This window comes from Copadichromis virginalis, linkage group LG7, assembly GCF_057382275.1.
Source record: "Copadichromis virginalis isolate Kocher_CV1m ecotype Utaka linkage group LG7, C_Virginalis_male_GT1.1, whole genome shotgun sequence".
Lineage (NCBI taxonomy): Eukaryota > Metazoa > Chordata > Actinopteri > Cichliformes > Cichlidae > Copadichromis > Copadichromis virginalis.
Genome location: NC_140624.1, coordinates 25,265,424 through 25,280,651, shown reverse-complemented (window position 1 = coordinate 25,280,651; position 15,228 = coordinate 25,265,424). Strand labels below are relative to the sequence as shown.

At 39.2% G+C, this 15,228-nt stretch overlaps 1 protein-coding gene across 1 annotated transcript in view; it reads left to right on the top strand.

Annotated features, from left to right (window-relative positions):
- The first annotated feature begins 801 nt into the window (after positions 1-801).
- The window catches only part of asz1 (ankyrin repeat, SAM and basic leucine zipper domain containing 1), a 37,950-nt gene continuing 23,523 nt past the window's right edge, over positions 802-15,228 (top strand). The window contains exons 1-4 of the mRNA XM_085462672.1: positions 802-996; positions 2,099-2,201; positions 2,369-2,491; positions 10,312-10,423. Coding sequence (XP_085318798.1) covers positions 889-996; positions 2,099-2,201; positions 2,369-2,491; positions 10,312-10,423 — 446 coding nt within the window. The 5' untranslated portion in view covers positions 802-888. The remainder of the gene's footprint in view (positions 997-2,098; positions 2,202-2,368; positions 2,492-10,311; positions 10,424-15,228) is intronic.

The window sequence follows — 15,228 nt, the reverse complement described above, 5'->3', positions numbered from 1 at the left end:
CGATGCTGGCATTGATGTCCATGAGCCTTAATCATATAACTGAAAACAACAAACCAGGGTGTGAGAAAGACCACGGGGAAGAGCAATGTGAAAATTCAATACGAAAAGAAGTAAGTAAATCAGAAAAAGGGTGCTTAGTTATAGCTTGTTTCAGTGTGATTTGTAAGCCAGAGCGGGATAGAAAAGATAAAAGATAGTAAGGGGACCTGAGGAAAAATACAGAGAGATGCACTGTTAGATGCTTGCAGTTGGCTACAACCGGTGTTGACTTGCACTGAAGAAAGAGTGACCTCTTCTGGACAATGACTGTCCCTTGCAGCTGTTGTCAATAAATTCTACCTTCATGCAGATTAGATAAAAGAGCCGAGGTTCACACCTGTTTTAATTTAATTCAGTTGTATTTATTTATACAGCACCAAATGACAATAACAGTTCTTTATATTGTAAGATAAAGACCCTATAATAATACAGAGAAAATCCCAACAATGGGATGACCTGTAGGCGCAAACACATGGTGATAGTGGAAAGGAAAAACTCCGTTTTAACAGGAAACCTCAGACAGAAGCAGGCTCAGGGAGGAAAAGCCATTTGTCACAAACAGGGATGAGGACTGGAGACAGGACAAAAACAAGGCCTTGTAGCAACAACAAAAATTCCTGTTTTAAGACACAATTTTAATTCCGTGTACAGCGTAACTTTATGAAAACACTGTACTGCTATTTATGTTATTTGTATTTTCCTATTAAACTAGAACAGGACTCTTTAAATTGGCTTGGTGTCAAACTCCGCCCAACACCGGGTCGCCATGGTGCGCAGCCTCAAACGTCTCTCCAGTGTGACCTGTAGAGTCCACTCTGACCGATGCTTAGCGAGCTATTGCGCTAAATCATGGCGAACTTCATGGATTATGCCTTTGCGGCTGGAGAAGAAAGCGACGGCAGCGAAGCTGAGTGGCACATCTCGCCTTATTCGGATAAAACCTCTGGTTGCATTAAGGTTCTCAACACCAGCGCCCTCCATCTTTTCTCATTTGCCTTTATGCTGCTAGTGATAGCATTAACTAGCAACAGCTGCAACCTCTGTGTCTAACATGAGCTAACTTAATGAACCTCATATGTTCTTTCTTTCTTCTTGTTTTTTATTTATTTTATTTACTGTAGTAGAAAGCTAATTTAACATACAAAGAAAACCAATTTGCTGTTTTCTTTAATTATTGTTAAGAGTTCAGTTTCAGGAGTTTGTGCAACTGCCGCTCTTTCTCACCCTTGGTGTTCTTGAATTGCTGTTCAGAGGCTGCTTAAAAATGAACATGGCTGTAACTTGGGCAGGGTTCCTACATGCATAAATATAGGATAAATGCTAATTACCAGCTGGTTTAAGTTACACAGGGGTAAGTGTTTTTAGTCAAATGGATTAAAAAAATCAGGAAATGGATGCACTTACCATTTTGAGCCATATAAAAATCGCTACATTTGCTAAAAAATAATAAAACTTGAGGTTCACACACACTGTGTGTCAGCAGTCAACAGGACACCCACAGACATACGTGACAGGTGTTACAGAGCCTTTTCACATACACTTACAGTTGCTGAAAAAAGTACCATCTCTAGAAGACAAATGGCTGAAATAAAGTAGAGTAGCCCAAGAAAGCAGAATATACAAAAATGGCTAAATAAGGTTACAAAAATGAAAGTTAAATAAGTCAAAATGAAATATTGAGCATCACAGCTTTATATCTAGTAGTTCTCTATAATAGATAAATACAGTAGCTAAAGACATTGAGTAAAGCAAAGACTGTTATTAATAATGACTTTTTTACATGTACACAATGCCGTTAACATAAATTGAGATTTTTCATTGCTTAAAACGGGTCATCTGAATTGATTATGCATTACGATTATCCCGATGAGTCAGAAGAGACTTTGTAACCTAACTTTAAAACATGAAGGAAGGAAAAAACAATATACACACATACACATTACTATATTCTTTTTGATTTTCCTTTGGTGCAAGGCCACAAACTCTTTTGGAGGCACTAACATTTTTTTATATGAAGGAATCAGTTTTTATTGATTATGGTTGTTCCATATTTTTACAGGAGCTGGATGCTGTTCAACAACAAGGAGAAGATAGTGTGTCAGCTTTGAAAAAAGCTATCAGTAACGGAGACACAGACACTGTTAAACAGCTGTTGGACAATGGCAAGCACTTCATTTTTTTTGTATCACACATTATAGTTGTCTCTAAATAATGCATTAATGCTCTAACAATTCTTCAATTATATATGATTTTTTGTTTAACGTTGCTATTAATCCATATAAAATAATTTATTTTGATTGTCTTGCTTGCTGTGGCTTTTTGTGGACAGGTGTGGATGTGGAGACCAGGCTTGGATTTGAATGGACTCCACTTATGTGTGCTGTCAGCGTGGCCAACTATGACCTGGCCAAACTGCTTCTGGATAGAGGGGCCAGTGCCAATTTCAGCAAAGGTTAAAACAATTTGTTCAACATAGCCAGAATTTCTTTGTATTTGCTATATCAGGGGTTCTCAAACTGTTCGCAGTGAGTACCACCTCATAAAAAATATGGCTCGTGAAGTACCACGTTATGACCAACATTGAAGTACAGAAGTATAGACCTGTTTAACGCCACATACAGTTTACACGAGACAATTTTATTTCTTATATGAATGTTATTTATTTTAACTGTTATAAACAGGATGTGACAAGTGATAATAATAACAACTGTACTGCATTAAAAGATTCACAGCAGGTGAGATATCCGATCTTTAAGTGATGACCTGATGAAACCTTTTTCCAGGTCCAAACTACTCTGCGTTTATTAAGGCTGTTGTGTTTTTAACATGTTTTAATGCTTTGTATCTTTTTTTTATATAATCTGAACAAGCCCCTAAAAAAGGCAGTGATCACTGTCGGCCTCTCTCGGTTTTTATTATCACTATTCATTTTAAAGCTCAGTTTTTAAAACCTTATGATGTAACTACACCCATGCAGCAGTATATTAATGACTAACCTTATATTGCAGTTGTTTTCCGGACTGAAGTTTGGTCCGTTTACATCATCCTGCCATGCGATTGCATTTGTCCCTAACCTTCGGGAACCCTCATGTTAACTTTTATTAAGTGGAAAAAAGTTAGAGTTCATCCTCCAGCTTCACTGTGTTTATATTATGCTAACCATAGCGGTGTAGCTAGCCACTAGGGCTGCCACGATTAGTCGACTAGTCACGACTGATTTAATAGTCGACGCGTTGTTTGACGCTTTGTAAGATCACAAAAGACGCAGGAATAAGTAGTAGGATTTAAGAGTGTAATAACGGACTGAAACAGAAGATGGCAGCACTGCATGTACAAGGATGCCAGCTGCCGTTAAACCCCGAAGAAGAAGCTGTGTCCCAGAATTCATAGCGCAGCCCAGCTCAGTTTCCAACAATGGCAGCAGCTAGTTAGTTTTAATATTACTCTTATTATTCTTTCTGGGTCACAAAATAAACGTTTAAGATATTTTCAGGCGAGAATGTAGCTGTGTAAACCTCAAATATCGGCTCAGTTTATCAAGACAACACATATTTTTAAAAGCGCTCCGACGTCTGTTACCCACTAGCTTGATAGCTAGCCGGGGGCAAAGCTCACTAGAGCCAGTGTGAACACCGGACTCCCGGCAAATCGTTTTTAAACCCACCGCCGTCTTTTGCTACTCAGGTTAAACATATATAAGTCACTTAGAGAACTTAAAAATTTTATTGTTTGCCTTTTTTTTTGTATTTTATTTATTCCTGAGTAAATCGGTTTGGCTGAGATTAAAGTTATAGTTTTTACACAGCTGAATAAACGTCAAGCAGACAGCTGATTATCAGAAGTGTGAGATGCTCAAGAATATACTCCGGTGTCTCGTTATATTTTAGATAGCAAGGAGTTTATTAAACTTCACTGAAACAATCTGCAAATTTCAATAAAATTTAATAAACTATCATCTTGCCTTTATTTTTAGTTAGCACATACCTTAAACATACCAGCTGTAAGCTAATGATAGTTATATAAGAGCAGATGCATGCTGGTGCAATAAGCTGTACGTTTTACATCCAATGGATGCATGATCTGATTAGTCGACTAATTGCAAAAATAATCGGTGACTAGTCGACTATCAAAATAATCGTTTGTGGCAGCCCTACTAGCCACCACGCAGCACACCATTATATACCAGCTAGCCAAACTTCAGCAACCCTACAAACGCCACTGCTGTTTAGTTTTCTGTCTTCATTTATGTCGGAAGTGATAGCAGAGCTGTACGTTTGAATTTTTGCTGTGGCGGTTAAGCTGCCGGATTTTTGGCTTCACGACCCTCCTTCGTGATTCGTGCACACCGAAGCTCAGTTTGCTCTCCACGAATGCTGGCATTAAATACCATGCAAATAAGTTTATGTGGTGGCCTCGCTGGATCCACTGTCCACCCGCCCTGTGATGACCCTCCTCCAGGATCCTCCCACCCAGGGGAAATAAACCGCTGTCAAGGTGCTGCTGCTGCAGTGCCACTCCCTCTCCGATGCAGAGCGGGCCGAGAAACTCCTCTCTCTCTCTCTGGCCTGGGTGATGGTACTGCTCTCGAGTAAATGTAGAACATGTTGTCCTTGCTAGGAACGGATGACAGCTGATTCCTCTTCACTCACATCTTCCTCTGACAGATGCCAGTGCGAGCTGGCCTCGCCAACTCCCCGCTGCTGGCCACGAAGGATTACCGCCCACTCGCAGAAGAAGTGGATTGCGGCATGGCAGCATTGCGTAAAAGGGCTGTGTTTTTACCATCAGCGTGACAGCGCCTTGCTGCCTTTGCAGTTTTAAGGCCCGGAGAAACAAGCTCGCCGGTGCTCTGTAGCGGCTGCGACCGCTGGCGATAGGGAAAGGCTGCTCTTCATGGAGGACTCGCGCTAGGGGAGATGTTTTCTGGTTGAGTCTGGCTCCTAGAAGAGCCCGGGGAAATCTCGTGTCGTCTTTGCATACCTCCACAATGGTATATTATTGAATCTTAAAAAACATTGGAGATTTCCCGCGTACCACCAGAGAGAGCCCAAGTACCACTAGTGGTACGTGTACCACAGTTTGAGAACCACTGTGCTTTATTACAAAACCTAAAACCACGGTCAGAGAGAATTGGTACAACAGTGGTGGTTATCAACTGTCTTTGTTAATGTAGGCTCTCTGTTTCAGCTTCTGTGCATGCCCACTTAAAAAGGGATTTTCACATGTCATTTGACTCTTCTTCTGCACGCAATCTAAATTCAGTTTAAGAGACACCTAATCCGATCAGAAACATAATCAAAAGAACAGGAGATGAAGATGTATGAAATGTTACGAAAATAAAACAATAGAATGCAATACTGTGGTTGCAAATATGTTTAAACGGTAAAGTTGCAGAAAATTGTTGATTTGGGCATTTGATCAGGACAAGCACACAGAGCTGTGAAATGACTATATTAACATATTTATTTTATTCCTCAGTGCTCTGTGTTACTGTTTATTTCTGATGTGATGGCTTGTATAGCTCTTTAAATTGCATGGCATAGACACTTGGTAAAACATTAGTGTGCACTAGTGTTAACTGTCTCATTGTCTGCAAATAGAGATGTGAGAGTCATTTAAATTTGTCACCAGATCAAATTGAAGTGGACTTTTTTTTAAGGAATGGGTATTCTTAGTGATAAATAACCTACAATCGTGGGTTATTTATGGGTCTGGGTTAGATGGGTACCAATCTAAGTAGAGATGCCCAGGCGTCTCTTTCCGCTGCCACCTTCTCCAGCTTTTCTGGTAGGAAACCAAGGCATTCTCAAACGATTCGAGAGATGTAATCCCTCCACCATGTCCTGGGCCTGCCATGGTCAAATGTCCAAACCACCTCAAAAATGGCTTCTTTCGACACTTGGGAGTAGCAGTTCTACCTATGAGCTCCTCCCAAGTGACAAAGGTCCCATTTTTGTTTTTTAGGGTGACCCCAGCCAATTTTCAGAGGAAACTCATTTCTGTTGCTTATAATCTCACTATTATTCCTTTGCCAGCTACCCAAAGCCTGTGACTACAGGTGAGGATAATGACATAGATCGACTGTTAAATCAACAGCTTTGCTTTCATGCTTGGCTTTACCACAACAGACAGGTGATGCAGATGCAGTACCTGTCTGTTGGTGTCCTGCTCCACTCTCCCCTCAGTTGTGAACCAGACACCAAGATACTTAAACTGCTCCATTTGGGACAGCAACTTCTCCCTGAGCTATAGTGGACATAGCAGTGAGAGAGGAGTCAGTGGAGTTTGTTGTTCGATTTTTAAATACAGCTGTAATCCTACCTCTTTTTTTTTTTTTTTTAAATTAAAAATATTTTTTTAAATCAGTATGAGAAGTCAAAGGATCAAAGCAGTTACAAGAAAAATTATGCAAAAGGCTTTTTGGCAGTGCAAATATGCAAATCACCAATATATGTATGTATATATATATATATGTGTATATGTTGCTAACCAGTGTTAACAGTCAAGCATAACTGACATTTCTGCATTTCTGTCCATGCAAAGAGCCACTCTGTGTCAAAGTTCTGCGAAATGTACCTATATCATCATAAAAGTGGTGAGATCTCATTAAATGCGTCTGGTTCAGCACTTTCATAGCTATACCAAAGGAAATTTAAAACTTAAACTCATGATAACAGCCTTTTGTTTTATAATATGTAGTAGTTGTAAACTTTTTGAGTGTTAATCTTTTAAGAGTCTTACAATTACATAGATTAAAAAAAACAAACAGTTTAGGCAGACTACTTTTTACTGATGGTCAACATTAACATTAACACCCGTAGGGCCCACTGACCCCTGTGCAATCTTTTACCCACTGCTTTTCAGGAAGGGCAGATGGTGTGATTAGACAATAGTCCTTCATTTTGCCTTGCAGACTTGAATATTAAACACCCTGGCCTAATTCCCCCCCAATAGTCTCTGTTGCGTTGGTGTCGAGCTATTTTTCCCCCATGGCACGTTTTATCAATTTCCTCACCTGCTGAAGCCAAAGATCAGGAAACCAATCAGACCTATGCACCGCTATGCTTCATCTGACATTATTTAACGGCTGTGACGCCAGTGAGGAACTCTTGCAGAAACACACTGCTGATCCTTTGAGTTCTTTTTAGCTGAACCCTCATCCCAAAGCAAGAAAAATTGAAGGCATCTGTTGGCTCGAGATCAGTCTGGATGAAACAACCAAGGAAGCAGAACGCCTCCATGTTAAAAGGTTTACAGTTTTACACTCATAAAACCACGTATCCTCTTGCAGTTCTGTAGCTGGAGCACACACCACAAACACATTTTGTTAAAGAGTTCAAAGAGTGCCGTGTTGTAGTGTATATATGTATGATCTTCAGTGGAGATATGAAAGTTGAGCCTACTTTAATCAGATAGTAATGAATCTGTGTTTAGTTTTTGGTAAAAATGTTTTTTCTAGTTTTTTTCCCTAGTGAATCACATGGAATGTAACTTTATGATAAAGGAACAAAGCTACAGTAATTGGGACCTTTGACCTCTAAAAATTGGACTGTTTTTAGAATCAAAGCTGCAGCTTAGCACTGACTGACATCTGATTCTGGGAAGTTTGCTTGTATTGATGAAAGATTTTGGAATAGATTAAACTCTCCCCACTTTATAGGAAAAGATGGATGTAGTCATCATTCCTAAATAGTTCCCTGCTTTCTTTGCTTGGGCCTTAAGTCGAATCATCCACAATATAAATGCATCAGATCTCTCATGTCTGTTTTCTTGTAAATAAATTATGTTACTCACCTAAAGGCATTATCACTAGCCAGAAATATTAAGCATAGAACCAAGCACACTTGGTTTATCTGGTGTGATTTTACGTACAGTACATTTTGCACAAACCTTAAAAATTCCACTCCAGAATTTTCTTATTCTGATCAGCACTCCCAAATACCAGCAGACACAATAGCCATGAAAACTGATTGGCTTTCAGTTTAAAAATACCAAAATTAAAAATTACTCAGATTAAGATAAAAACAGCAACTTTTTTTTCTCTCCATCCCTGTCAGTTTGACTATAAAATATTTAAAATCACTCCATTCTTAATTTCCCAGAGTGTCCACCAAAAAAAACCTCATTTGTCTGCTAAAAGTCCCCAGACCCAAGACCAACGGCACTCGTCAGTGTGTTGATATCTGATATCAATTAATTCTCAGTCCAGAATGCTGAGTTGGACTGTGTGTGACTGATTTCACAGTTTTCTTGGCAATCACTGCTTCAGGCAGGTGAAGGAAACAATTAAATGGAGTAGATGAGGGCTGACGTGTGGTCAGATCCTGATAGCATTTGTCCAAGCAGTGATGCTGAGCAGAGGAATGCATTAGTGATTGATAAAGCTCACCATGCTGCTGTCATGCCCTCTCACTTATTCTCAGGCCTCAGATTTATTTACTCCAGGCCTCTGTAGACGCAAACCAGGCAGTCTGGTTTACACCCACACGAACATAATATAAACACACACAGATATGGAGCCAAACATGCACAGCCACAAAGACACAGAAACCCATATACAGATGTAGAGACCTAGGTATTTGTGCGCACAAACACACATACAGGGAAACATCTAAACGCATTTAGAAGCACACAAGTTAGAGAGTCACTCATTACCGGAACAAACCAGGAATTGAGAGCATTGCCACAGGTCTCAGAATACTTTTATCAGTTTAAGATAAGGAGACAAATCCTCTAAGTCAAAGGGTCCATAAAAGCAGCCACACTTCCTGATGCCAGATAAAACCGCTATCAGTCTCCATTGCTCCATCCAGGTTCAGATATTTTATCCTTTTCTATATCACTGCAAATCATCAATCAAGTAACGTAATTATAAATGAGAAGCATACCATTTTTTTTCCCCAAGAGGTAAATACAGTGATTTAACTACACAATTCTTCAAAAACAAACATGAGACAGAAGGAACACTTGTCCTGTGCAAAAACATGAGCTTCACTGCTACTGGCCAGAAGAAACCATTCAGTAAACAGGTAGGGTACTTTTAAATTCAAGTATTGCAGTTTTCATTACAGCAAAAATGTTGGCAGTAGTTGAGAGAACACTGACTGAAAACCAAGTTTAATTTTAAGGGACTCAATTAGGGGTTTTTATTTATCCATGGTAAAATACCCAAAGCATTGCTCAGTGGTGGCAAGGGGGACAAAAGCATATCAAATACGCAAATAAGATGACCTGACAGAGATTGAAGGAATAGACACAGATTTAAAGGATGTAAGGAACAGATGAACTTAATCAGAAGTTAACAGGAGTGGGAAGAAGAACGGCAGGAAAGGAGGGAAGTTATCTTCAAAATATAACAGGAAGAAATCTAAAAGAGTGAACAGGTTCAAAATCACACACAAAGTGAGAAACGGAAAGAGGGGAACACAGGAGGAACCGTCACGAACAGCAGCTGGTGACAGTAGTTCTTGTTAAGTCTCGGCTTGGTGATCTCTGCATCCACATGTTGCAGGTTCTGGTTAGAGTGGCCCTTCACCTTGCAGTAGTACTATGTTCTCGAGACAGTGGAGGGACTAACTGAAGGAGCAGCTGAATGTTATCATAGACGGCCACAAGAGGAACATGACCAAGCAAACATGCTGGATAGTGGCAATTGGTCTTTTAAAATAAGAGTGAGGGCAAAAGTAAATCAAGGGCAGATAGTGACATTCATTCAGACATTTAAAAACCTAGTAGTAGTAGACATCCGCTATTAATGTAGCCATTAATGTGCCTGGGCAACTGGCCATGTAATAATCACTTGAAAGTGATTTTGTCAATGCAATAACGTAGTATTTGAGGTCTCTAAAATTGGACTATTCTGAAACTGATTTGTTTCTTTGATATCTTTTCATGGTATTACGAGCATCAGCCAAACATGAATCAGCTTTCAAACCCATATAGTATAGTTCTTAATGCTTCCTCTAAAGCTTTACTAGACTCAAACAAGGATGCGGTTTTTGGTTGCACGTCCAAGCAGCTGCATCGACACCAGACAACAACGTGCCTGGCATGAGTTTCACACACAGGTGGAATTTGTCAGCTGCAGTCTGTCTGCATCTTCTCCACAAAATAAGCAAAAATGTTGTCTCCATTGTCAGTGGCAATCTTTACATGTGTATAATTGGTGCCAGCTTGATATGGTTTTAATGTATTTTTTTAATAGTCCGAGCTAAACTAAATGTTTATTAAAATAGAAGTGACTCTTAAAATTGTTGTTGTTCTTTTCCACAGATCACTGGACGGTGCTCATGGCCAGCTGCACGGCATCTGCCAGTGAGGACAAAATTGCACGTTGCGTGGAGCTTCTGCTGTCCAGAAATGCTGACCCCAACATGGTGGACAGGTGAGGGAGGGTGCAGATGTGTTTTAGGTCAAAATATTTATGGGATTTTCAACACAGTACGCACAGTCACACCCGTTTTGATGTAGGCCAAATAAAAACACTTCATACTTTTCTAGAACAGGGGAGGAAAAAAACGAGGTGCTGGATCACATTTCCTTTGATGGTTCTCGTATGTTTAGCTGCCATGTGGTAGCATTATGCACCACTGTGCTCCATACAGTGTGTGTATATTTGTGTGTTTTGTTTGGAATGTCCTGTTATGGCATGTACATGTACAGACGGGTATCAGACAGACAGACAAACAAACATAGAGTGTAAGAGACTAGAAACTTTTTTTACACATTTTGTTGAATTGAACCCAGTCAGTGTGGTGTTGGTAGTTTGTTGGTCCAAAGCCTTGAAGTGTAGGTGAAAAAACAACGCACAACAGAGCGGGCTTTTAAGCACTGTAGCACAGCTGAAATGCTCCTCAAGCTGTGTTGATATGATACCTTGAAAATTTGTGTGTGAAATTTTGGATGCTACCACCTCTTAGTTACTTTAAATAATTAGAAAATTTGCTGTTGTCTGGCTGTGTTTTTGAAAAATTATTAAGGTCTATATTAAGTTGACTGAGTTGCCTGGTTTCCCAGAGGTTTAGCGTGCAGCACCTTCAACCTCTGGATAGCCCATTATGATCCCAAGGGAGGAGACCTGTGCAATAATTTTATAATGTAAATTTTTTTTTAGATAATAATGATAAAACTGGAAAAAGATGTCTATGTTTTATGTGACGAGAGATATGTCAGATACGATACCATAAATTTAGATATCTGCCGATACCGATATGAATCCAATATAGTGTATTTTTTTAATCAATAAAACTGTTTTTTTTTAAATATCTTGTTTTTGTATAAGTTCATACTCAAGTTCAAAACAAAACACTAAAGCTATTCTGTTATACCTGTATGCAAAAAAATACACAGCACCCAAATATTTCATAGTTCAGCAAAACTGATCAATCTAATAAACTTAAACCTACTTCATCCTCCCTATTCTGGTATTTTAAAGAGTAAGCAACCTAACTAATAGGGTTCTGAAACTCCCAGCAAAAAAAATAAAAAAATAGATAAGGAACCACCCACCCTCCACCTCATGATGCTTAATCAATGTAATCAACTATAATTTGATGCAGTGAGAAAGAAAATACACAGAAATCAATTATTTTCAAGAATAATTAAATAGATTCAACATCTTTTTTTCAACAGAATTGCAGACTGCACAGATGGTACCTCCACAAAGGAAAAAGTACTATAGCTTACTAGGGTATATTAGACTTAATAGTTACTTTAATACAGTAATGGACTTCTATACATTTTACATCAGATTAAAACTTTGGGTGTAAGATTCGGATAATTATTTATTAAAAGCTAGACATTTTAAATGAGAATAAGAAAGAAAAGTATGTCTTTGTGCCCCCTTTTCCCTGTTAATGCCCTATCAGCCCCCCTGGCTAAACTTTGCTAGATCCACCCCTTGCGGCAATGTGTGACAGTTGCCACTAGAAGTGTTTATTTGGAATCAGGAAGAGATGTTATCAGAAAGAGTGCATAATTGGCATTGCCGGATTGCTCAAAGCTGTGAGGCCAGTGCCAAAACTGGCTTTGTTCTGATGCTCTGAGCTTTTGGTGTCAAGCCCCATGTATTCAAACTCTGCAATAATACCAGGAGTTTGATGAAACTGAACTGAATAAAAATGCATCTTGTTTTCCTTTTTACAATGAGCAGAGCAGGTTCAATGTTTTCGGCTTGCCCTGTCTTTTCTCAGCAGCGTGCGCACACAGAGCAACATTCATGTTTCTTTCTTTTACTTCCCTCATTAGGCGTAGGCGTTAATGGGGCCTTTTTAGTGTGTAACATTAATGTGTGAATGTTATAATGAATCAGGATTATTTAAATTAATATTCACAATGTTACCAGTCTTGTGCTTTCCTCTTCAGTTACTTACAGTCGATGCAACAGTATGAATGGATCAACATGCCAGAATTAAATCCCCGGTCCACTGATCAGTATTTCACCATCTTTGTCACTTAAGTTTAATATTTAATATGAAATAATGTCGAAATTGAGTTTAAAGAAAGATTTAATATTTCACTAAAGGATATTACTAAAAAACATTGTTTTGATGACAGATGTTTTTCAGCCTTCCTGCAGAAAAACATCTGTAAAATAGTGCATAACCCTATTTTTTTTTTTCCTTTCCCTAAAGCGACATCTGTAAATCTCTGAACAAGGGAACGATCCGTCTTCTTCCATTTACTAAGATCAACAGCAGACTTTGTGAAAATGATTTGGTTCTGTAATGTGTTTTGCAGCATCTTGGGCTTCAAGTTTCTAACTGTGAAAGATGCAGTGAATGATGGTCAGGTAAGGGCTGAGATTTCACTCAGGATTGACGCTGTTCCTTTGTCCAGGTGCATCTGTTGCACAGCAGTCAGCACCTTCTTCAGGTCCTCTGGGTCTGTGACACCAATCTGGAAAACAGACTGACAGTCTGACTGACAGTGATTACACTGGTTTTGTCTTAGCGCAGCATTTGATGTTGTAGATCGGGATAGGCAACTCCAGGCCTCGAGTGTCAGTGTCCTGCAGGTTTTAGATGTGTCCTTGATCCAACACAGCTGATTCAAATAGCTAAATTACCTCTTCAACATGTCTTGACGTTCTCCAGAGGCCTGGTAATGAACTAATCATTTGATTCAGGTGTGTTGACCCAGGGTGATATTTAAAACCTGCAGGACACCGGCACTCGAGGCCTGGAGTTGCCTACTCCTGCTCTATTGGCTCATCATAGCAACTCAGCTCATTTGCAAAGCTAACAAACTGTGTGTTTAACATTACTTCAGAGATGCCCTCATAGCAAGGCTTTCTAACTGCACGATGAGAGATAGCAGCCTATTACGGTTTAGTTTCACATAGTGTAACATAGTGTAACATAATCTACTGCCAGATCTACTGCGATATAATACACACATCACACTAAATCTGAAAGTAAATAATGTTTTATGTTACACACAGATTTCAGGCTGCCACAAAAACTCTGTTTGTACTGAATTGTTAGTATGTTACTCCCTACATTAACTAGCTGTGTCTTTTTGTTTCTGAATTATACATTTGGTCAATTAGACAGCAAGAGATTTGCAATAGATGGCAACAGATATGACATTTGTCATTGTTATTCATGGACTGTTCCTGTCCAAAGTCATCATTGCAGTTGAAAACAAATTTTGCTTTTCCTTTAAAAAATAGGTCCTAGATTATAGAGGTGTGGAGAAGCACAGAATCCTAGATGTTTGAGTTGTGAAGTTTGTGCACTCTTTGATGATTAGTGGTGCCATGTCATCTGCTGGTGTTGGAGCTGCTTGGTCCATTGTGTTTTATCAAGTACATGGTCAACACAGACAAAAACACAGTAGTATGAAATAAATAGATTCTTGAATTGTAAATTATACAAATATAGGCGTGTAGAGCTACAGAACAAAAGACGGACCTGGAAATTAATTAATGTTGGTACAATAATCATGGAAACACCTCTGGGCACATAACAAAACAAAATGATATGTTGTAGGTCTCCCTAAAACCACGATTTTGTTTTTGTCTGATTTCATACCAAGATAAACAAGAATCCTTGGAAAAATGAAAGCTCTTTTAAAGACATAGGTGTTACCCCAAATTGCACTGGTTGCAACAACATTGTGAAACTTTAATTCAGGGGTCTCCAACTCCAGTCCTCAAGGGCCGCTGTCCCGAAACTTTTCCATGTGTCCCTATTGCAGCACACCTGAATACAATTAGTATGTCATTAGCAAGACTCTATATAACTTGAATGCATGCTGAGGTGGCAATTCAGCCATTTGATTCATGTTACAGCAGCTCATAAATAAATGAACATGGTGCAATAAAAGTATTTTTACAAGTACATTTTTCTGAATACTTACATTTACTTTACTTGAGTAGGGTTAGGAGTTGCCAATCCAGCATGCAGTCAAGTTCTGTAGAGTCTTGCTAATGACCTACTCATTTTTTTCAGGTGTGTTGCAACAGGGACACATGGAAAAGTTTCAGGACACTGGCCCTCGACGAGACGACTGCTTTAATTGAAGCATCTGTGGCTAACTTCAAGAGGTGTTGAATGCCAGCTAAAGCGACGATGACAAATATTTTATAGATGCATAAAAAACGTAAAACTCAAAAAAGGTGTGTCTTAATTGACCCTAAGGACTTAAGCAGCTACATTGGGAATTTGACTTTTATATTCTAAATTATATTTATGGCTGCATGTATTAATACAAGCCCCATACCCAAGCTGGGTAAGTTTGGTATCCATCAGTCTCTGCAGTGATTGGATATAAACTCTGGTTTCCTGCCTCAGAAAAGAACTTGAAAAATGTCCTCTCATGGAAAAGAATGAGGACAGACCATTCTTGAACCACTTTTACTGTTACCATCTGTGGAATTTTGCTGTGTCAAAGTGTGGGTGCAGCCCCCCAGTGGCCTTGTTTAGCTTTCCCTAATCCTCTGCCACACTGTCACAGCCAGAATGTCATTACATGCACGACATATGCCACCTGAAACCCCCTGTTGATACAAAAAGACAGGCTGTAGCATTAGGAAATTGATTGGTTCCTTCTCAGACAAAACATTTGAAGTTAAGTAACAAGACACAGAAGGATGTAGATGAAGGGAGGGGATGAGGAGAGGGGCCAACAGCCCCCAACATTAAAAAAAAGAAAAAGAATGTGAGGTTCATGTGGGTGCAGAGGATA